The sequence below is a fragment of the Oenanthe melanoleuca genome, chromosome 1A, assembly GCF_029582105.1.
Source record: "Oenanthe melanoleuca isolate GR-GAL-2019-014 chromosome 1A, OMel1.0, whole genome shotgun sequence".
Classification (NCBI taxonomy): domain Eukaryota; kingdom Metazoa; phylum Chordata; class Aves; order Passeriformes; family Muscicapidae; genus Oenanthe; species Oenanthe melanoleuca.
Window position 1 is genome coordinate 43,631,804 of NC_079334.1, and position 23,490 is coordinate 43,655,293.

Consider the following 23,490-nt stretch of genomic DNA (forward strand, 5'->3'; position numbering starts at 1 on the left):
CACTGCCACTGATTCAAATGGATATTCCTGGATTTCCCTTAATCGTGCTGGGTTGTCTCCAGTGCCATTGTAACTTCAAAGCCTGAAAGAGACTCTGCTGCTCCCTTGTTTTCCAGCCTTTCACCCATATTTCTCACTAAATGTGGTAATGGAAAGGGATGATAAAGGAATTGCAAAAATATTATAAAGTATCTATGTGTTAGAAAAAATAATCTATTAGCAACAAAGCATTTGCTGTAATTCTGAGAAGCTGTGTCAAAGAACAGAGTACATTTTCTCTTTGCATTTTCCCCTAGCTGGAGAAAGTATAGCACAGTGCATTGTCTCCATTAATTCTGATGTTTTGCATCATGACCACTTCCCATTCAGCAGAAGCAGAGCTCTGCATGCAGTCTTAAAATCAAAACAGCATTTTTGCAGCCTCTGAGTACAGCTGGGACATAGATGGGAATCATTGTCATTCTTGTTCCATCTTTTTTTTTTTTCCCTTGATGACAAATTTTCACCAGTATCAAAACTAAAGGAAAAACTGCTACTCCTACTTCAACTACTACAAAAGTAATTTAAAAGGCTTCCACCATAAAATGTCTGCCTGGTCTGTAGATTCTTGTGTGAACACAAGCACATCTTTGAGCCAATATTACATTCAGAAATTATAACTGAGGACCCTTGCCTTTTGTTTCAGGCAGTGTTTGTTGGTAGAAAAGAGAGTGTTTCAGGGTGGTGCTGTGGGCCATGCCAGTACCAGGACCGTGTCTTCTCTCTGCTTCTGGCGGGGAGCTGCCCAGCTTGGAGATTCCCATTGCATCAGGGCCTGGAGGAGTGCTGGGAGGGGAAGGGCTGCTGTGAGAGGGAACCACAGTAAGTGACCTCCAGAGCCCTGATAGAACCTACATTTCTGGGATTTTGTGGTTTTGTAATTTGTGTGTGGATGCTTAATGAGGTGTAGAGCTTGGAAGACGTAGAGTCTTTTCTCAGCTTTCCCAAGGCCATTCACATCCCTGTCTGGCTCTAGATCTATAAATAGGGGTGGTAAAATCCTCTTTCTTTTACTTTTCAGCTGATTCTTCTATTAGATTCAGAACTGGGTGTGTTTCCAGGGTCCATCACCCCTGAGCCATGTTCCCTTCATAACAGCAATGGAAATTTAGCCAGCAGGCAGTCATATTGCAGTTGTAATGGGTCATGGGAGACAGAATGTGGGTCAAAGCTTGACATTTTGTGTTAGTTTGGCCCTCACTCTCTTTCAAACCCTTTAAAAATATTTTTATAGCATGTTTCATAGTCCCTTCAGGATCACGAGTTAGTTCCTATTCTCTTATATTTCCCATGTTAGATTCATGCTTTGGCTCAAATCTAAAACCAATGTTTTCAGTTTCAAAGCTTTTCATCAGTTTTAAGAGCATTGTTTCCCTTTGAATCAAATAATAAAACAGAAACATGATATTTATGGAATTAAATCATCTGAATATTTATTACTAATGATTACATTTAGAAGAACAATATTGACCACTTAGGAGTTTTGAATAAAGACAAAGTGCAATGCCAAAGGCATGTTGTACGTGTGATTTGGTAAGCTGCTCTAAAAGTAAGCAGCTGGCAATAAAGGAGCACTGTAGCTTGCAAATGGTACAAGGCATGGGGGTCCTCTTTGCCAGGACTCCTGTTCTTATAGAGCTCCATTTTTCTTATGGAAGGTCACTATTTGCAGTAGGTCACTATTTTCATGTTTCAAATGACTCAAATATTTTCACTCTGGAAGGGAAGGTTTGCATTTCTTCCTTTGGGAGCTACCTTACAGTGACTTTTTTTCAACATCAGATTGACACTAGACTCGACAGAGAGCAAATATTTGTCCTTCATTGGGGTCACTCAGAAGCCCTTTCCAGCAACAAGGGATCACAACTGGCTGGGAGGCAGCTCCTGACTTCACTGTGAATTTCATTTTGTGCAGGCTCTGATATATCTGAGGAAGAAGAAGGAGTAGCATTTCTCAGAGGAAGCATTGAGTATGTTGAGGCCAGTTCTTTCGTTATTTCAGGTCTACATTTCATGAGTATGGTGCTTGTGTGCTTCTTTATTACCCCATTTCAGGTGACAAAGGTATCTGCTCTCTCTTTTAGCTTTTGCAGCATCTTCCCAGACCTGAGTCTGTATAAATCATGTCACCTCCTCTTAGCAGCTACTGCTGTCCCTTTGGGGGGCTGGTTGTGAGGAAGAGGTGTGCCTGGGGCGTGTGTTGTGGCTCCAGGCCAGTGGCACAGACTGTCAGCCTTGGCACACCACTTCCAGCCTCTGGCCAAGCACCTTGGATCTGCAGGGAATAAAAAACATTAGAGGCATGATTTGTAAAGGCAGCCTGATGTGTAGCACCTACATACCTTTAAAAAGGTAAAAAACCTTTAGTCTTTAGCTTCTTCTTAAGGAATGTAAATACTTGAGGCAAGTGCAGCAATACGAAAAGCCATGTTTGGAATTACTTACATCTTGCCCTGACAAAGGGGGCTGGGGAAAAGTGCAGTGGAAATTTGTAATCTTTGTTTTGCATAAAGGACCTGCTAGAGGGCCATGCATTAGGAACTTCAGTGATAAGTATCTTACCTCTGACAAGGTCTCTGGTGAGTTTTCACATTGTTTGTGGGATCTAACACAGGGCTGCCTGCCTGAGCCTGGCTCAGGGAATTTCTTTCATAACAGAAACAAACTTTTGTTGTAAAGGACAGGAAATGGTCTCTGTGGAGAACAAAGAATATCAGGGTTGATTTAATTTTTTAAAATTCATGGCTCTACTTTTGTTTATGGCCTTACTCATATGCCTTGAAAATTATAAACCTTTCGGGAAGAAAATCAAAATGAACAGTCACTTAATATTTTTAATGTTCCTGCAGCTCTGAAATGTTATTTGCTATTGCATTTTCTCTGGAGAACTGCAGAAACATGGCTGTTGTGTAGGTGTCAGCATTCATTTAAAATTGTTCATTCCCAGTTATAGCTTTTCAGGAAGATAACTTGTTTCTGTTTCAAAATCCATAAATATGCTCATTAGAAAGCAGTAAGAGGTATTTCCCAGAAGGTTATTGATCCTGTCAAATGTAAAATACTGATGTCAAATACTGTTTTAGAGACTGCCCTGAAATAAAAGGCAGAACTTATTATCCTGTAATATAACATTTCATTACTGCTTCTTGTTCTATTGTTACAAACGTTGTATAAACAATAAAATGCATATTTACAATACATGTTGAGAACCAAGAGTGTGCTGATTTTTATGCTTAGAGGGAGAAAATTGTAGTGTGTCTTGTTTTGGCAACATTATTAAAACATCTTTTTGCTTTTTAAAGCAAGTATGGTATCTCAAGAGTTTTTGGGGTGTGCATGTGTGTATGATAGAGTAAAATCATCTGCCTCTGTATCAGTTCACTTCAACATTGTGTTTATATCAGTGCATGACACTCACAGCTTCACTTCACCTCCAATCAAACTTATGTTAAAAGCTTGTATTTTAATTGTTCTTAAGCATACTTATTTAAAACCCAAAGCAAAACTTTTAGTTCTAGCTAAAACATCATTTGAGAAACTTAAAATATTTCTTTAATTGTCAGATTATTTTTTTTCCTGTGATGAGTAACTACAAAATTTTAAAAACCCGCAGGTGTTTAGAACAGGCAGTTGTCACAGTGACTCCCAAAAGCTTTCCATCTTTTATGTCTCTCATGCTGGGGATTAGATCAGTGATTTCTGCTCCTTTATTGTATGCAGCTGTTGATGGCAGATTTTTAAAATCTGTATTTATCCAAGAAACAGATAACTAGAAAAGATCCATAGCTGTGTTTTAGTATTGTATTCTTTGCCACTATTCTTCCATTTCCATATATTATCTGCTATCAATAATGAGTGAGATGGAGCTGCAGACCCCCACAGTGACAGATTATTATAAGTAAAATCCTTTTAGACATAATGGAGAGTTAATTTTGAATAAACTAGGTTAAAAACTGTCCTATTCATTGAAAAAGAAAACACCTAACATATTTACATTGGGTGGTGAAGGATAATTGACCTTGCCAGGCAGGGTGCAGTCAAAGAAGTTGAGGATTTCAGTGCAATAAGCCATGGGCATATCTACACCCCACAAATGTAATGTGTGAGCTTGTGGTAAGACAAAGGGCCATAGGCTGTAAGCAATGCCTGTTTCAAGCAGCAGGCTCCTGGCAGCCTGATGAGAGATTTTGCAATAGGGTGTTGTGTTCTTGCAGCTCTGAAATGAGATTGGTGTAAAAGGTGAACAAAAACAAGTAAAGGTAAACAAAGAATGTCTCCAGCCCTTCAGTACACACCAAACCCCACTGATAAAGATGTAAATTCATTTTTGATGTTAAATACAGCATAAAATTTATTGAAATCTCACAAAATGGGTAAGTGAAAAAGCAAATTTATGGTTTTTAATGTGAAAGATGTAAAATACAATTAAATTTGGATTTATGACTGTGATGTCATTATGGTGATTTATCTGTTTAAAAGCTGTGAAATAAATCATCTCAAATGAAACTCTGGCTGAGCTCATGTTTCTGTAGCAAGCCTCAGATAAGTGTCAGTGTCTAATATATTTTTAAGTAAAAATCTAATTAGGATTTTTTGTTGCTTCTAATAATGTTCATAAATGTGGTTTTGTGCTCATGATCTGTATTTTTTTTTCCCTTGCAGGATTTCCTATCCCAGTAAGTCTCAGAGTCTTGGATTATTGGTTCCTCTTTCACTTGCCAGCATCAGTCCAGGTTTTGCTTCTTTGTCAAGTCCCTGCTGGAGGTCTGAGCTGTGGTTCAGGTCAAAGCAGATGTCCTCTGAGCCAGCCAAACCTTGAATATGTGCTTTCCTCACAGTGGGAAAATGCAGTGTTTCTGTACCAGGTGGGAAGTTGAGCTCATTAGGAGACAGTCCCCCACTTCTTAAGGGGCTACACAGATAACTGAGCCTCAGAGAGGGGCTGCTGGGCTGCCAGTGAGGTGTGGATGCCTTTCTGCAGATGTTGGCTGGGCCTCTGGCTTGAAAAGCAACTCTGCTGTTATACTCATCCTTATCTGGCAGCAGCAGAACACTCACCATTTCCTGCACACAGCCTGTCAGCCTGCTGGAGCCAGCCCTGGGGAGGTTAATTCAGTGCTTTGAGAGCATTCATAGCCTGTCAGGGGGCACTGAGGCAATATGGGGCTGTCACTCCATGCCATGGCTTAACCCAGCCAGCAGCTAAGTACCATGAAGCTGCTCACTCACACCCTTGGCTCCCTGTGGGATGGGAGAGATAAGAAGGAAAAAAGAAAAGGTAGAACCTGTGGGTTGAGATAAGAACTGTTTACATATAACAGTTTATATATAATATTTGAGATAAAATATAATCTAAAAAGAAAGAATTGTATTAAAAATGGAAATAATAATAAAAAAAAAAAAAAAAAAAAAAAAAAAAAAAAAAAAAAAAAAAAAAAAAAAAAAAAAAGAGAAAGAGAGAGAAATAAACCCCTAGAAAGGCAAGTGATGTGCAAACCAACTGCTCACCACCTGCTGACTGATGCCCATCACTGAGCACTGATCTGCAGCCAGCTTCCCTCAGTTTATAAACTGGACATGATGCTCTATGGCATGGCATATCCCTTTGGCCAGTTTGAGTAAGCTGTCCTGGCCATGCCCCCTCCCAGCTTCTTCTGCAGTTCCTCCCTAGCAAAGCAGGGGAAACTGGAAACTCCTTGACTCAGGGTAAGCACTCCTTCACAGCAATTAAAACATCTCTGAGTTATCAACATTCTTCTCATGATAAATCAAAAAAACCAAAGCACTATACCATCTATTGAGCAGAAAATTAACTCTAGTCCAGCCAAAAAAAAGGGACACTAACTACCCTCCAGCTAAGCCAGCTTTACATGGTACTAATCAAACAGTACAGAGCTCTCATAGCTGATGTGCACCTTGTGAGGATGTTTTGCAGCGCCTAGACTTGTGCCTTTGATGTACTTTGACTAAGGCAGGCACCTGGTAAATCAGTTTTCCTAATGTCCTACAAATTTCTTACAGAGATAGAGGTGTCTTTCAAAATCTTAAGGGAAAAAAGGATTGTATCCATACAAATGAAATATCTGAGCAAAATCCCTTCTAGAATTTTCAAAGCTTTTCATCTTGTCACTGGCTGTACAGGAAACTTGAGTCACAATTTTGAAGGGCTGTTGTGCCCAACTCCTTCGTGCTAGACTTTAGTCTTTTTAACTAGCCCCTGTCTGAGAACTAGAAATGATTTACATTTGGAAAAGGTGAAATCTACATTAGGGAACTTAGGTTTTTATAATATATTAGGTATTTATTATATATATATATATGAAATGTCTATTTAGAACACCCCCTGGCTATACTCAGTAGATGAACAGACATTTACTTAGTAAATTATTCTTACTTACATTACTTAGTTAATTTATTCTTCTTCATCTAAAATATCACTTAATTGTGTCGGAGACACACAGAGTGAGGTGAGATGATTTCTTTCAGGAGGCTGTGGTGGAGGGGCTGACCACCACTTCCTGAGGACTTAGACAATCTCAACACGTGACCCCACCACCCCTGAGGATCATTTATGCCTCTGAAGCCAGTGGTTGCCTTGATACTACAGATCCCTTTACTACCTGGTTTTGCAGTGCCATTGTTGCTGCCATTCCTTTAATTCAGAAACTAATATTTACTGTAATGCCCAAATATCTATTCACATTGTGAAAGTAACACTGAAAAAGGAAGAAGAAACTTGCTTGAATGTGTACGACCAGCTCTCCCCTATTCTGATTATCTCAAGTTGTATATTCTCAGCAAAATTTGGAGGGGATGATGCCACACATAAGCTGTTGGGCACATATCTTCCCAGTCTCAAAAGCATGGCTGCAGCTCTTGAGCAGCAAACCAGACACCTCTGATGAAGGGTGTGATTAAACACTCACACTGTTATCCTGGTTAATATGCAAATAAGCAACACTAAACTGTTTATGGAATTCAAACAGTAATCACTGACCCACTTCAACAAATGAGGAATGCAATCATGCTCCACCTAAGGACAGTGAATACATTTCTTTTTTTGCCATTCATTTGAGCAGAAGGCTCTCAAATTTGATGTTTTATGTTCAGAATATAAATGAGTTTCATCTTGGCTGAAGCTTTATTTCCGCAAGATTGAAGAGAATGTCACACTGTTTTGTTCATACACTACCCTCCCGTATTAAAGATCCATTTGAAATTTAAAGATACATCTGAAATAAGGAAAACAATCCCCCAAACCCCGCATAGTTAATCTGTTTGCATATGTTGAATCAACAAAAGAATAAAAATAAAATGCTTTAGTTTCACTTCTACAGTGTGATCCAGTAGCACCACCTGCTGTTTACAGGGAGCACTGCTGCTATAGTTATATTCAATACGTACTATTTTTATATAGAAATGTACATACATTCCATAAGCATCTCTGGGATTTAACCTTTTTGAAAGGTTTCTATATTGCTTTCATGCTCTCAGAAATGTCAATCCTTTACAGGACAGGCAGGTATTTAAACAATGATAGACATTTTGCAATGTACCCCACAATATTTAACAATGCTGAGAGATATGTTTACTGTAAAATGTCTATTTAGATGCTTTACTGTGTTTTCTTTGTGGAAAATATTTTGGCTGAAACTCATATTGTGGAAGCAGTAAATGGTCTGGTAAATTAGAAATCCATTACACTGGTTCCAGTAAAGGAGAATATAGAGCAGTGATTTTTTGTAAGCAGGAATAAAATTCTAAAGCATTTACAGAGATCCACTTGAGGCTGCAGAAATTTAAATTAGCTCATGTTAGTAAGGCAGAAAATTGTCTCATAAATGAACAAAGGAGAATATATTTTTTGTCCAAATGCCAAAGCTCACTCCTTCCTCCCACTTCCCTGAGCATCTCACAAGGCCCCAGTGTGCAGGTGCTCTTTCTGGTCCAGACTTAAAATACAGCAAGAGGCTTCCTGCTTGTGGAATTTATGGAAAAGAGGCAAGTCATTCACCTATGTTTTATACCTTTCCTCAAGGTTGGATGTGGCATTTGTCTAGTTCTGCTTAAAAAAATTCATTCTGCTGCTCACAGTGTCTCCTGGGTTGCCCAGAAATGAGGTGGGTCTGGCTTGCAGAGTTACTGAGTTTTTCTGTTGTAAACTAGGGTTGAGATGAAGTTCATTTCCCCAGAGCAGCCCTCACAGTGCTGTGCTGTGCACTGGTAGCTGGAAAGCTGCTGATAACACACTGTTGTTTTGGCTGCAGCTGAGCAGAGCTAGCACAGCATCAGTGCTGTCTCCCTAACTTCCTGGAAAGGGGTGGGCAAGATCCCAGGAGGGAACAAAACCAGGACAGCTGACCCAAGTAGTCCAAAGGGATATTCCATACCATGTGGGGTCAGCACAAACATAAAAGCTAAGGGAAGGAAGAGGAAGGGAAGGAATTGGTTATTTACAATATTTGCCTTTTGAAGCAAACATGATGCATGCTGAAGCACTGCTTCCTGGGAAGTGGCTGAATGTCATTACCACAGCGAAGTAGAGAATTAACCCTTCTTTTTCCTTCTCTTTGCTTGTGTGCATGAAAACGTTTGTTTTTGCTTTAGTAAACTGCCTTATTTCAACCCATGAGCTGTTTTCCATCTTATTTTCTCTCCCCTGTCCAACTGGAAAGAGATAGAACAGCTTGGCGGGCATCTGGCATCCAGCCAAAGTCAACCTGCTGTAAGTCCCAAGAAACTCCATAAAAGAAAGGAAAATTGAGCATTTTGGGTTTTCCCCTATGTTTAAAGAAATCTATGCCACAAATAATACTCTCAATTTTAATACTGTAAGCTCTTAGTAAAAGCAAAAATATATCAGCAATGCTAATCCCATGTTAAACTCCACAAATTTGGGGGAGGAATGGAGCTTTGCTGAGATAACAGCTTGTGGTGTTGCAATTCTTTTGCCATGCCTGAGCTCTCACTGCCATTCAAGAACTAGAGTGAGCTTTTGAAACAGGTTGTCAGTCTTAAAAGATACAGCATCAGCAGAGGATTTGTAATACATTCATGAAACTTCTAAAATTGCCAAATCATTTAGCAATTTCATATAGCATTTTGTAAATCACTTTGAAAGATCTCTTGCTTTGTAAAACATTACAAAACATACAGCTCAGAGAGGCCACCTAGACAATGTTCCCAAGACAGGATCAGATATGGCAGCAATGTTTCTACAGTACACAGGACACTCCTTGTGATTTCATTGCACACAAGGCAGAATAGGAATGTTCTCTTGTTCCAGGGAGAGCAAAATGAGCAGGTCAGAGACATGGTAAATAACCCACCATATTATAAGTGGCCTTTATGTCCTTTAGCAATTTTACCAAGCACAGCCTGTGCTTTAAGTCTGGAAGGAGTTAATGAATTGAAGGACAAAACAAGCCTAATCCAGTGTTTACTAATGCAGACTAACCTCCTACAGCACTGTGCTCTAGCAGACCAACTTCTGCACTTCGAGATATTCCAAGTCTCAAAAATTTTGAAATTTGTTTGTAACTTATTATCTAGTCAGAGGCCAGCTTTGTAGCTAGTGTGAACTGATCCTCAATTCCTTATGAAAAGATTATCAAAAGTTTAGAAAGTGTGTAAAAGCCAGTATAAATACCATTAAAAATGAAGCCATTTGCTCTAGTCCTAGACTGAACTTGTGGAAGGGGGGATGACACCATTGTAGAAAAACACATTCTCAAGCAATCTAATGGTTGTAAAATTTAATGTACCAGAAGAGTTCAGCTGAAGGGGTATAACAAGGATCAGTGCAGCTATGATGTCTAGCCAGGGACCAGATGATCTAGGACTTTTTCAGTGTACTACAGCATACAGCAAACTAGATCCAAAGGGTGGCATACTGACAGAGTAAGCAGAAACTATTTAAGGAAATTAATTTTCCTCGAAATGAATTATACTATTTGTTTACTATAGTGATAACCTATGCACTAGAAATAGTTAATAAAATGAGTAGAGGGAGTAATTCTCTAGTTCTGTAATTCTTTTTCTTGCAAAGTCAAATTCTGCTACTTTCACTAGCCGTCTGCTCTGCTGAACATTGTTTTCTTCAGTGTATTATTAAGGGTATATGCATTACCCAGCTGCAGGCTTTAAGAGGATCAATGCAGACAGCACTCACTAAACAGAGCTTTCTCTTCTACTAACTAGCAAAAACATCTGTAATTGTTTTCCACTTAAGCTGAATCATAACAAAAAAAATTAAAAATCAGATGGGCCTGTCCACTGGAACAGTATTTGTATGAGATTTTTTGATTCTAGAAACAAATGAAAGAAAACACCTTTTATGCAGAAACAATTTTAATAAGATCAAAGCGTACAAAAAACTATCAGAACAAATGTTAGTCGAACAGAAAACTAAAGAGCAATTTTGGCCTCACTGGACAATGCATATATATACATGTATAATTCTTCATCCTATATGCTTATTCTGTCCATTCCACTGCTGTCCCAGATACAGGCACTACATGTTTAAGAGAAGCCTACAGACTTAAAACTTTGCCCAATTCAGTGTTTTTTTTTAAATCTTACTTTCCAGTCATGTCTCACAGACAACATTCTACCACTTAGCTTTGGTTGGTGTAACATTTTAAAGAATATTTGCTATTCACACAATTTGCATTAGACGTTTAAAACACAACTGGAAAAAAAGTTAATTTGTCCAAAAGTACAGTCAAAGAGGCTAAAAAGATATTTTAGAACCATCACTTGAAAGCCTTTACTGAATCATAGTCACTTCGAGTGTTGTAAAGTAGTTTTCTACCATTTTCAGCTTTTCTTCAGAAAGTAGGTTTTCCTGCTTCAATTGTCTAATAAGAGCTTCCAACGACCTGAGCCTCCCCAAAGTTTTTACTTCCTGCATTTCAAGTAAAGTTATCTTAGAGTGGAGTTTCGAAATATTTTGCCAAAGGTGATCTCTGTCTATGTCTTGTCTGCAGTATGAATGCTCAGTCTGCAGTATTTCATTCCTGTCATATTCAATCACTTCTGTCCCCTCAATGTCAAGAAACTCTTCACTAACAGGCAGGAAAGAACTATTTACTCTTTCAGGCTCTTCTGGATTCTCAGCTGGCATAATAATAGCAATGACAGACTCTTCACTTCCACTGAACTGTTCAATAGTTTGTGTGACTGTACTCAGTAGAACTGCATCTTCACTTGTCTGCACTTCACCAGAACAGACCACGTGAGGGACAGAATTTTCAACTGCATAGTCAGTAACCAAGCCTAAGGCACTGTCCAGTTTCAGAGATGAATTTGAGTAGTCAGGGTCTGTAAACTGCAGGACTGTAGCTGTACAACCTCCTGAATCCTCTACAGAAGTATGAACACTGGTAGCTTCCATGCCCTGGACTGCTGCTGTCATTAAAACAGGATTAGGCTGATGTACGTACTGCTTAGATGAACTGTCAAGAATGACACTGTCTGCCAGAAAGCCACCTTCATTCGGAAGCTGCAGGTTTTGAATTTGTAAAGGTTTACTCAGTGCAGTTGAACAAACCACTTCTGCTTTTTCATCTACATTTTGTGCAATCACAGAATTTTTCTTTGGTGTACAAGGTTCAAGTTGCATACACACTTTCTCTAACACAACATTTGTTTGCTCCTGGTCTTCTTTCTGTACCTGTTGTGGAGTGTTCTGAGAAGAATCTTTTTCCTGGAGGAGAAAAATAAAAACAAAACCCAAAACCAAAATCACCACCTTGTAACAAGAAAATCACTGAGCATGAAAAAAATAGGCAAATCTCATTTCATAGTGTGATACTGCAAAAGAACTAACTTAGAGGAGCACTGTCTAAAAATTACATCAGAGGTTCAGGAATTCACGTAAGCATCTTCCACAACTTTGCTTCAGGTTCCAAATGCTAAAATACTATTTTAAAGCACTAAAAGCAATAATAGTGTTTGGGTTTTTAGTTTTTTGAGTTTTTTTTCTTATTGTGGTTTGGGTTTTTTTGTTTTATTGTGGGATGTTTTCAAACTTTAGGGAATTAGGACTGTTTTAGACAAGATACAGTAATTTTAAATGCACTTGAAGAAAAGTGGTTACACAAAGCTAGCATCCTCTATTACTATCTAAAACATTGTATTAAATATATTAAATGTACACGGTACAAGGTTCCTGCATTAAAGATGATTGCAAACCAGCAATTCAATTCTGCCAACTAAACTTGACAATCTATAAAAATGGAGTACATTTTTTTTTTCATAGATAGAAATCTTACCAGAAAAATACAATGTTAACAGGACTTTAAACAGAAGTTGATAATGAAAGAGACTCAATTTGAAGCTTATCCTTTTTTAGCCACTTTCTTTTCCCTTCCTTCACATAAACTACATCACATGATTACATTTAAGATCAATATACAAATAAGCTTTTAGGTATGTCCATCAGTGAAACAGAAATACAGAAATAGTGGGTGTCTTATTTTTTTCTAGTAGACCTGATTATGAAAATCTGAAGAATTTGTACTCATATAAAACTGTGTACATGTTCACAATATCACAGATATGAAGCACTGGCATTTCTTTAGATAGCAGGAAAATGATGGATATATTAATAATAAGCATAGAAATTACTTTTCCAAACTGGATAAATCTATCTGTGATTTTTCAGATACATATTGCTGATGCCAAAATAATTTAGAGAAACGTTCTTGGCAATACAACTGCATCAAGAGTTTGTTACCTTAGTAATTCTCCTGTCCACCTCTGCAGGTCTACTATGACTAGTCTATGGTCACATGCAAAAAAGAAAATGAAGAGGTGGGTAAAAGACAACTTTTCTTTGGGGTCAAAACACCCAGCTTATCTGTAGCTGCACAGAAAAATGGGAAATCCAGTTCCAAATTTACATATCCCTGTTACAACAGCAGCACAGGAATGTGAGGGATAGAACCAGGGTGAGGCGAGGGGGGGTGTTAAAGGGAAGATATTTCTTGTTAAATTAGCACTGCCACAACTTGCAGGATTTTCTGTTTTTGTATTTGAGAGATTTATCAAGATTACTTTTCACTCCACAGAGTCAAAAGAGTCTAAACAACAGTTGCAGGTGTTCAAGACAGAGCACTTCATGACTAAAAATAAATTGCTTTGTAAAATTAATTGCCCATTTTTCAGTTTCACCCATTTAGCCTTAAATCAGTCCTTCTATTCCTCCCACCTCCAATGTGATGATCCAGTGGAAGATAAATACATGCTAGAAGAGAATTAGTACAGGTTTGATCAAGACTAGGTGCCTGTGTAGCACAGTATTTTTATGTAACCAATAGGGTAAGTCGGTTGTAGGTTGCCTTGGGCAGCCTACAGTCCTGAGGTTAAAATTTATAGACTGGGAGAAATATATAGTTTGAAACTAACACATTCCAAAGCCAGTATTTCTGTACAGTTAATAAAAGACTTTAAAAGAACATTAAAATATTAAGAGTAATTGCATTTAAAAAAAACTTAGAATCATAATATTCTCATATGAAATTTAACATTTTCTATAGTTAATGCTTCTGTAATTTCCAGTTTAAAAAAGATATTGAACCTCCACCTAAAATAGGGGAAGTTGTTCTTCCTTTACATTATGGAATCACATATCTGTTTTGTGTCAGTCCTGCTGACAAACTGTTTTGATGGACAGGAATTCTATTTTTTTAAATAAAATATGAATATCTCACAGATTAGAAAATCTGTATTACATCAATAGCTGGTTAGCTTCGTACTACAAAACAAAACAAAACAAAACAAAACAAAACAAAACAAAACAAAACAAAACAAAACAAGATAGAAATAGATTACCTCATCATCTGGGGAAGAGAAAATAGTTGGCACAGCAGTATTTTTCAGGTAGCGTATCCCCCATCGCACATCCAGGGAATCGGGGGTAAAATGGTCACTGCAGAGCAGCTGGTGCTTACTTGGAGTCCACGAATCTCGCTTCATATTCCGCAACCATTTCTCAAGTCTCTCTTTATCGTGAAGTGGAAATCTTTTTAGAGCAGTTGAAAAGACAAACAAGAAAATACAAAAAAATCCTGTTATCGTTGTCTTTCTTTGTTTTAAATAAGAATATCTCATTGCTATTTAGAAGATAGCCTTCCTTTAGAAAAGATTAAAATAATCTTTTTTCAAAAATTTTAAGTATTAAATGCTAATCTGGATGTCATATACATATTAGTCCAATCATTATCCAAATTATTTCTAGTTGGGAATTTGCTCTAGAGCTCAGAAGCAGACTTTCTGATTTCTGCTAGCCAAGGGTTTCAGAACCCATGGCCAAGATATTTTGAAAGGTTTGATCCTGCAACACTTGCTCAGAAAGCAGTTCTGCTGAAGGGAGATGAAATACTGAGACATAATTTAAAGAAAGTTAAGACCGGTCCTCCTTTTATTAACAGTATTTCTAGGGCCTGTCTTTCTAGACACAACTAGTATTTTCTGTTTAACAGAGTACCTCCTAATGCATGCCCCTCTTTGGATTATCAGATAATTTGGCAATGTGAATATTTCCAATAAAGGATTTAAATTTTGCTCAAAAAGTAAATGCATGCAGATGCAAAGCATTTCTATATTTTGTGTTTCAGCAATTAAACCTTCTCACAGTGTCAAGAGCCCACATCGTATTTTATAATTTAGAACTAACTTCTCAATCATCTAACCTACTTAAAAAGGAAAATGATGAGTACACACCTTCATAGAAAAAAAATTTGACTTTAAAAATACATGCAAATGGTCAGACAAATTGCATCAGAAAGAGAACTAAATTAAAAGGAAAGTGTATGAAGATATGTAATTTACTTAATGAATTGCAATACACAAATTAAAGGGAAATTAAAGGCTTATTATGCATGTACATGTACATGCATGTACAGTCAAGAAGTGATAGTAACATGAACACAAACATTCAGACCACTCTTTCTCTCACAGTATCAGAGTATTTGAAATGTGCTTCTATATTTCTCTGGTGCATATCAATTTTATTTTAACATAGCATATAACCACATTATTATACATAAACCACAAGTTGAATTTTGAGCACTGTTAAGTGACTACTGTTCAAAAAACAGTATTTCTGAGAATCATGAGCAATAATAATTACAAAGGAAAAATCTCTGCTTTTGTGATCCCCCCTCAAATCCCTGAAGCTGCAGGTTTCCTCCAAAAGTCACACATAGCAATGACTCTTACACAGGCCCTGTGCTCCAAAACTGCAAACTCAGGTGATTTTGAGAGAATGACAGCTGAAATTCACAGCATAAAGGTGCAAGTTTTTACCCCTTCCCCAATCTTTTGAACCTGATGCCATGTAAGTCTTCAATTACAGGGAAACAGAGCAAGCTTTTGATGCATCCAGCTCTGCATATCTGAGGAATGGAAGGAATAATGCTGATAAGAACACAAGTCAGAGGTTGAGGCTTCTCAAATCCTATCTGCTTAGATCATGAACACCCAGTGGCAGCATTGGATGTATGCCAGAATATGCTCCTCTGTAACACAGCTTAGCCTGGGTGTCACTCCAGCGGTCCAACAAAGTCTCTCAAGGAGACGATGGCTTCCTTTCACTGAAGGTCATGTCGCCATCACACTCTCTCCAAGAAGGCCTTGGGAGCACTCACTCCTACTGCAGTTACCCTCACAACACTGCTCTACCAAGACCCAGCCAGCTTCAGATGGAAAACAGAATAATCTGTAGCAAAAATGGCAATAACCTGATAGTGAAAGTTATATTTTAGCTTAAAGGCAACTTTGCTAAAACCTGCTCATGCATGCTCCTTCACTAATCAACAGAATCTGCTCTCTGGCATAAACAAGACACAAAAAAATGGGGAAATGTAAAGAGGAAGTGGACAGAATTTATTCAGCAGTTGCCTCACTACAAAAGTCAGAGAAGTAAAGAAATAAAACACAGAAGGGCTGTTAGGCCAGTTGAGATTAGGCGACAGAAGATTTGGAAGGGGCTCAGACCCCAACCACAGAGCAGCAGAGGACTTCGTCGGTGGTGGTAAGAGGCAAGAGAATGAAACTTGCTTTTCATGTCAATAGTAGTCACTAATATAAGGAGAGAAATCTAGAAAACAAATCTCAGCATCCGTTCTATAGGAGCATGAAACTCAGAATGCATCACAACTCAAAGGCTAGGTAAAAAAGCTAAGGTTTGGCAGTCAGCTCCATACTTATGCCATACATTTGAATATAAACATCTCAGTGCTCAAACTTGTTTTGATTATCCATGCAACACTCATACTCTCTAAAGCATAAGGGAACAGAAACTATTTTCATGATTGTTTTATGATGCATCCCATATTAAAAATGTGCCAGGGAAATAAGGTGTTCTTCAATCTAGAATAAAATTTCTTTCAAAGCAGTCTTCCTGTAGGTCTTCCTACACAGCCTTCCTGATCTTGGAGTAAATGTGACTAATCAGAAACTTAGTCTGAGGTACAAATTCTACCAAAACAGATTTTGAGTCCTGTTATGAAATTTATTTTGGAAAATTTTCCGAAGTTGCTTCTGTTGACAAACAGTTCCATACTTTTATTCTACACAAGTATATTTAGTTACCTGCACTGTGCTTCTCTCAGGATTGTGAAATACTGATTGTGACTCCCCATGCTGGGAAGCGACAGACAGGTGACCACAACAGCGCAGGGGTTACTGCAGGCCTGGGGTGGTCCATGCAGGGTCTGGGCAGCACCATGCTGCCACCACAAGCTTTTTTGGAAACCGAGGTAGCTAAGTTCCAGCTAACTCAGCTGCTTCCAAACAACCAGCAATGCCTCTGTTCACAGCGCAGGTAAGGTAATAATTCTAGCGGCAAAGTTTAATTTTAAGGAATCATTGTATGTTTACTTGCTGACTCTTCCCGGCCCTTCCTTCCCCTGGCATGTGAACTGTCATACACAAGACACTTCACCACTACTACAAAGCTTCCACTACTGCCTGCCCTGCTGGAACATCGCTTCCATAGCAGCAGCAGCGAAAAGAGTCAGAAGTGCAAATTTTATTTTTTAATCGAATCCCTTTGCTCTTCACTCCGCACCTACTCCGGAGTCCTCAAACGCTGCCGTATCACCGCCGCCTCCCCGAGCTCCGTCCGTCTGCGAGGGACGCTGGGGGCGATTACGCCCCAGCTGCCCACTCTTTATTCCCTACGCCTTCCCTTCGCCCAGCGTTGCTTCCCTCCAGCCCCCCGGGACCCGGCGGGGTTCCAAGGCGACCACCAGCGTGGTCGACCCGCGGCGCTGAGTCTTTGGGCCATTTCCTTCCGCGGTGGCGCTCACTCCCACCCAGACCCTGCCCCGCTGCGCCGCCACTCACGGGTAGAAGCTGAGCTTGCGCTGGTCCTTGGCGCTCTGGCCGCCGCGGTTCTTGCAGCGGGTGGCGGCGCAGTACCGCGGCATGGCGGCCACCGGCGGGCACGGCCGGGCGGGATGGGCCGGGCCGGGCCGGACCGGGATGGGCTGGGCTGGGCCGGGATGGGCTGGGCTGGGATGGGATGGGCCGGGATGGGCCGGGCCGCGATGGGATGGGCGGGGCCAGGGGCGGCCCCGCTGCTCACAGCGCCCCCAGCGGCGGGTGGCGGCGGCGCGGCGGTTGCCGCCTCCCTCGTGCACCGCGTCACGTGCGCCCGCGCGGCCAATGGCGCAGCGCTTCGTGTAGGAACCGCGGGGGGCCGGACTGCGCGAGCGCCGGGCGCGCGCGGGCGGGAAGGCGGCGGCGCTGAGGGGCGGCGGGGGAGCGGGGAACGCTGAGGTGAGCACGGCGGAGAAGGGCCGCCGCACCTGGCGGGTGAGGGCTCGGAGAAAGTGGAAGGTTGCTGAAGTAGGTGGCGAGAAGGCGAACGCGGAGGGGTCGGGAAGGGGGGGGTGCATTGGGAAGCTTGAGGCAGCGTGGGAAACTGGGGTGGGGGGCGTAGAGAGGGGCCACTGGGGCTCGGTCCGGAGCATTGATTTGGAATTTGGGCCTCTCTGGGTCACGCTGCGGTGGCGGTTGCCAGCCTGGCTGCTCTGGCAGTGGGACAGCTCAGTCTGGCTGTGAGAGGCTGCCCAGCTCCGGCCTGGCCGGGCCCCGCCCGACGGTGCGGTCCGGCTCCAGCGAGCTCTTCAGGGGTCTGGGTAGGCAGGGTGGTGCCAGGTGATTCCATCGTTTCCCTGTGCTCTAGGGCGAGATTCAGGAACCTTCTTATGTATTGCTTTCGATTCAGTATAGGAGAGGCTGCGTACAAGTGCAAGCCCCTCAGTTTGACGGATTTGCTTGTAGCTGCTTGAGGACTGGAAGACTTGCTAACTCATCAGATTAGTCGTGGTAGTAGAACCAAGGGAAGACCTCGGTAACTTTATTACTTTTAGTAAACTGTTTGCAGCAATAATTATAGGACGTGAGCATTCCCCAGGTTAGTGTATAGCAATTCTGTAATTAAAGCAGTAGCAGGACGCTAGTGATGCTCTGTGTTCTTTGAGTGTGTGAGACTTTAAATATGAACATTTATCCAAGATTTTAGTTAATTAATTTCAAAGAAGGATGGAGTAGGGTATTTGTGTTGCAAGATGAAGTAGCTTCTTATTTTCTAAATCTGACAGATTTTATTCTAAGTACATGATCCCCCAACATCACTTCATTGTGCAGCTGTTGATAAATGTTGATAAACTACTGAAGAACCGATTGTTATCACCTCTGCAGTACTTTGGAATAAGTACTTCTTATGCAAAGATGAATAGTAGTTGAGATCTGTACCTGCTTACCCAACAGTTAAATAGTTAATATGTGGTGTAAGGTCTCTTACTTCATTGACAGATATACCTAAATAAAGTGTAGCTCTTCATAATTATTAGAAGAGCTCATTATGGCATGAGCTTAATGTGCACAGAATTTAATGAATTCTGGAATGTGGTTTAAGTAGCGACAGTGTATGGCCTGGAAAGTGTGACTTACCTGTCCCTTTTTGATTGAGAAACAAAGGGTGAAGAGACATAAGCAAAAGAAGTATTTAAAAGAGACTTTATTTTGAAAAGGATTGTAAAAATAATTAGGAATTGTTAGGGCTGAAATAGTTGACGGTAGCAACACTAAGATACTAACAGCATATAAAATAGGTGTTTTCCAAAAAGTAAATTGAATAATTGATAGTATATAAATATAAGACTTGCTCTCTCTGATAACCCTATGAAGTTTAAAATGCTGCTTATACTGGAGTTTTATTTGTTTTTGATTTTCATTTATATCTTAAATTTGAGTTTGATTTGTTCAAGGGCAGCATTAAATCTGTGTTTGCTAGTTCAAAAACCAGTGAAACTTAAATGCTTTAGAAATCAAAAATAGCAAAGAAGTTCGTTACAGAATTCCTAATGTCAAGAACTGTAGAAAAAGAAAAATTCAGGTGTATTTTTCTGTCGAGAATAATACAAGTTGAAATGGTTTGCCAGAGCAGAAAACCTGAAAGGGTTAACTTGATGATCTCTGGCTCTTATGAGTTATGGAAGAGAGTTATTTTCCTCTTAATGGAGGACATGAACTGTTCATTTTAACTCTTGTCAGTATTCAGTAGTAGAAGCAGGATGGTTTTCCTTAAGAGAATGCAGCAGCTGATTATACAAGTATGATGCAGATGTGGGTTAGTAAAGTAAATAAAAACCATCACATGTGTGAGATGAACATATAAGTCTGCATCTGTAAAGCTCAAACAGGCAGAAAGCCCCAAAAGCATAGAAGGATATGCACGTGTTTAGTTCATAGTGCCAAGTGGTAAAATTTCAGGTTAGTGAAGTGGTGAGAGAGGATATATGGGAAAACTTTGTACTAAAAATATGTCTGATATTGTTAGTGAAGAATACTGGAAAGAACTGTCATTTGGTATCTAAGTACACTGATCAAAATACAGTTTGTTTCAACTGCTGCCCCTTAACACTTGATATCATGCAGGCTGCTGGCCAAATAGATGCCTAAGAGGGCATGGGTAGATTAATCTTGCAAGCCTTTTGCTCTCATCTCACAGCATTCATTTTAGCCCCCTGACTTACTTATGAGAAATGGTATTCTTTTTTTTCCATTTTTGGTTCTTGCATTTTAATTTTCTTTAGAGGGTATTGACTTTCAGATAAATGCTTGATTTATTCTATATATCAGATATTCAAAGGTTTTGAATTCTATTGGGTCCCATGCTGCCTGGCAAAAGTATTCTAGCTTTAATGCTGCTCAGGCTGTAAGTTTGTTTATTCAGCTTTGAGGGAAGTAACACTGATCGTCTCTGAGCTGTTCTTGCATTACATTCAAATCAGCATAATCTGGTGGGAGGGACACATTACATCTGGAATGTTCAGGGTCCTGTCATACATCCTTCTGGTCAGGTGTCAGCCAGCATTCTGTCTTTGAACATTTGCCTTTCTGCACTCTGTTTTAAATATAATATGCACAGGCATATTATCTGTTTTCACCTTCTAGTAGAACAGCTCACCCTGTCCTTCATGAAAATCATGAGACATCATGTGGCTATGTGGACCTGTTTTGAAATCGTTTATATATACCACAATTTTCCCCTGAGTTCTCATATATTTGTTTCAAAATATTATCTTTTTGATAGATGTGTTGTTGGAAAAAGAGTTACAGCTTTTAATTATTGTTGAAGCTACTTATGCTGTATAAAATACTTTTTTTTTGCCTTCAGTTCCAACACTGAGGGTTTCATATGTATACCTTTCTATGCAGTGGTATTTATCAGATGGGTTCTTTGATGTCAAAGATATGGTAGGTGTTTTCCTTTATAATGCAATCTGATATGTGGATGAGCTAAACCAGCCTATTGTTAAATAAGGGGAAATGTGCTTTACTTGGCTAAACTCTGGAAATGAATGATCTGCTCCATGTTCACCTTAGGTTGGTTAAACAAACTGGAGCTGAGCTGTCTTTCTGTGCCTCACAGTCATTTCTAGGCCAGTTGTGTTTTCAGGCTTCTATTGTTGCACCAGCTAATCAGTGAATTGGTCTTCCAGTAGAGAGTCAGTTTTTGCATCCTGTGCTCAATGGAGAGCTGCTGTGTTTGTGGTCCTAGAAGTGAAGGATTAATGTAAAACTAGTTCAGGTATGGCAGTGTGAAATGTTAGATGCAATGAAATGTGTTCTGTATTTACTTTTGCAACTTTGTATGACGATGATCAGTTAAGTGTGAAACAAAGACGAACACTAAGGTAATTGTTATGCATGTGCAATGTCACTTTGCAGTATTTTCACTTACGTGTTCTGTGAATGTGAAAACCGTGGAATGGAGTTTGACAGGTGTAAAGCAACGCACTTACAAGTCTGTCATTGACTCCTGAAACATACTGGTCTTCCTCTGCCAGCCTACAGTTGTAACTGAGCTGTTGTGGAATGTAAAATAACTCATTGTTTAAGTATATTTCCTTTTCTTTCTAGGAACTGGAGAAATGGCCACTACACAATCTGTCTTCACATTTGCTCTCTGCATTTTAATGATAACTGAATTAATACTGGCTACAGAGAGCTATTATGATATCTTAGGAGTTCCAAAAAATGCATCTGACCGCCAGATTAAGAAGGCATTTCACAAGCTGGCTATGAAATACCACCCAGACAAAAATAAGAGTCCTGGAGCAGAAGCAAAATTTAGAGAAATTGCTGAAGGTAATATACCCTATCTTTTGTCATAATAATTTGATACGCCTTACATCTATAACCTAAGTACATTTTGTTTTTACTGAATAAGAGGTATAAAGTTTTTTGGTGTTTTTTTTTTCCCTTAATTCCAGGTAAGTTGTGTCAAATGTCCAGCATCAAAATCTGAGTTGTTTCTGTGTTCTTGCACTTAGGAAGGCCTTTTACACAGCTTATGCATTTCTGCTTTATTAGGCTTTTGGCATATTCCTCTTTTCACAAAAAATACTTGGTAGTAAGACAGCTTTAGCCCTAGCAGGTTAATTGTTACCTTTTGGTCTGTTCCATAAGATCCAGCTCAGGATTACTACGAGGGCTTCAGGAAGCCTAACAGCAATCTTGCAGTAACTATGGGGAGATTATAAGAAAACACAGAGCAGGGTGCCTCATGGCTCATGGTGGGAATACAATAGAGAACAGGTGCAAGAGGTTCAAGTGGTTACAAGGAAAAACTTTTTCACCTTGAGGGTAATGGTTGGATTTGATGATCTTGGAGATCTTTTCCAGTCTTAACAATTCTGTGACTCTATTCTAAAGGCCAGTGTTAGATTGCCTAGAGAGGTTGTGCAGCTCCAACCTTGGATACTTGTCAGGAATGACTGGGTACAGTGCTGACTAACCTAGTCTGTTCTCATAACTGACCCTACTTTGAGCAGGAGGTTAGAGTAGAGGCTGAGGTCATGTCTAGCTTGAACTATCCTGTGATCCTATGACTATGCCACTTATAAGTATTGTGTGATAAAATAAAATGGTTCAAGTGGATAATCAAGAACAGAAAGACTTGCTGAAAAATAAGGTATACCCACTTCTATTCCCTGTAGACTCAGGTGTAACATCCATCTATCTGTGTAGTTCTCCTAACTAAGCTAAGTGAGATTTCTGGCTTTTACCTTCTGGTCTGCAGAAGAGTTATTTTGAATGAAAAGTGGTTAGTAATATAATGAAAGGCAGTGACAGACTTGTTAGATACTTATTTCAGTTGTTAGCACCTACTACGTGAGGACATAGGAACTCTTAAATATTGAATTATATAGAAGAATTGCAAGTCTTTGACAGGTAAGAAAATGAAATGGAGTTTTAAAATATTTAGTTATCAGAATGGGTATATTTTCTATCAGAGTTTCTACCTTTGAATACCAGTAGCTATAGTTCTAAACCAAAGATTGGAGGGAAATCTAATTTTGTTTTGGGTATATCCAGTCACAAAATCTAGGTTTATTGCAGAACTTCTGAAAAATTGAGAATTGGCACATGGTGAAATTGATTTCCTTTATCTCCTTGATGTTTATTGTTGCTTGGTTGTAACTGGTGTAGGTAGAACTTGCTGGCTAGCAAGCAGCTTTGCAGATGTTGCTCTGTGTTTGTGTGATAACAGTGCAGCAGATCCTTTGTCTTGTTCTGTAGAGCTCCTAATTCATCCTTCTTCCTTCAGGCTTTCTGATCACCACCTCTCATTGTTATTTTCTTTCAACTATTTTATTTGATTTATTAATATGTATTGGGAGTTAAACTGTGTTGCATTGTGTATAGCCTGTCCTCGTAATATAACTGTGTTTGTTTATTATTGTAAGTAACTATTTTGGGGCAGTTTATTTTGTTTTGGAGAAAGGCAAGTAAACATTGAGCTTGTTTGGGCCTGCACATTGAATGTAAGTCTTGTTTGAAATTTGTTCAGTTCAGGAGGAGTGGGAGAGAAAGCTACTCTTCTTTGTATTCATATGTGGTTTTCTTTTTTCCATTTTTAAATGG

The 23,490-nt window shown here is 39.5% G+C and overlaps 2 protein-coding genes across 4 annotated transcripts in view; one reads left to right on the top strand and one right to left on the bottom strand.

Moving 5' to 3' along the window:
* Window positions 1-10,371: 10,371 nt before the first annotated feature.
* THAP5 (THAP domain containing 5) lies at window positions 10,372-17,659 on the bottom strand. The gene is made up of 3 exons (XM_056482182.1): window positions 17,395-17,659; window positions 13,876-14,065; window positions 10,372-11,746 (listed from the first exon to the last, which is right to left on the bottom strand). Exons 1-3 carry the CDS (start codon window positions 17,475-17,477, stop codon window positions 10,808-10,810), a joined length of 1,212 nt encoding a protein of 403 aa, XP_056338157.1. The 5' UTR covers window positions 17,478-17,659; the 3' UTR covers window positions 10,372-10,807.
* A 97-nt stretch (window positions 17,660-17,756) lies between these two features.
* Window positions 17,757-23,490, top strand: part of DNAJB9 (DnaJ heat shock protein family (Hsp40) member B9) — a 33,389-nt gene continuing 27,655 nt past the window's right edge. Inside the window, exons 1-2 of one of the 3 annotated variants that reach the window (XM_056481833.1) lie at window positions 17,757-17,829; window positions 21,484-21,711. In XM_056481833.1, the coding sequence (XP_056337808.1) occupies window positions 21,495-21,711 (217 nt within the window). In that variant the 5' untranslated portion in view covers window positions 17,757-17,829; window positions 21,484-21,494. Of the gene's footprint in view, window positions 17,899-21,483; window positions 21,712-23,490 lie in introns of all 3 variants that reach the window. The other 2 variants (XM_056481834.1, XR_008839614.1) reach the window with 2 other exon arrangements.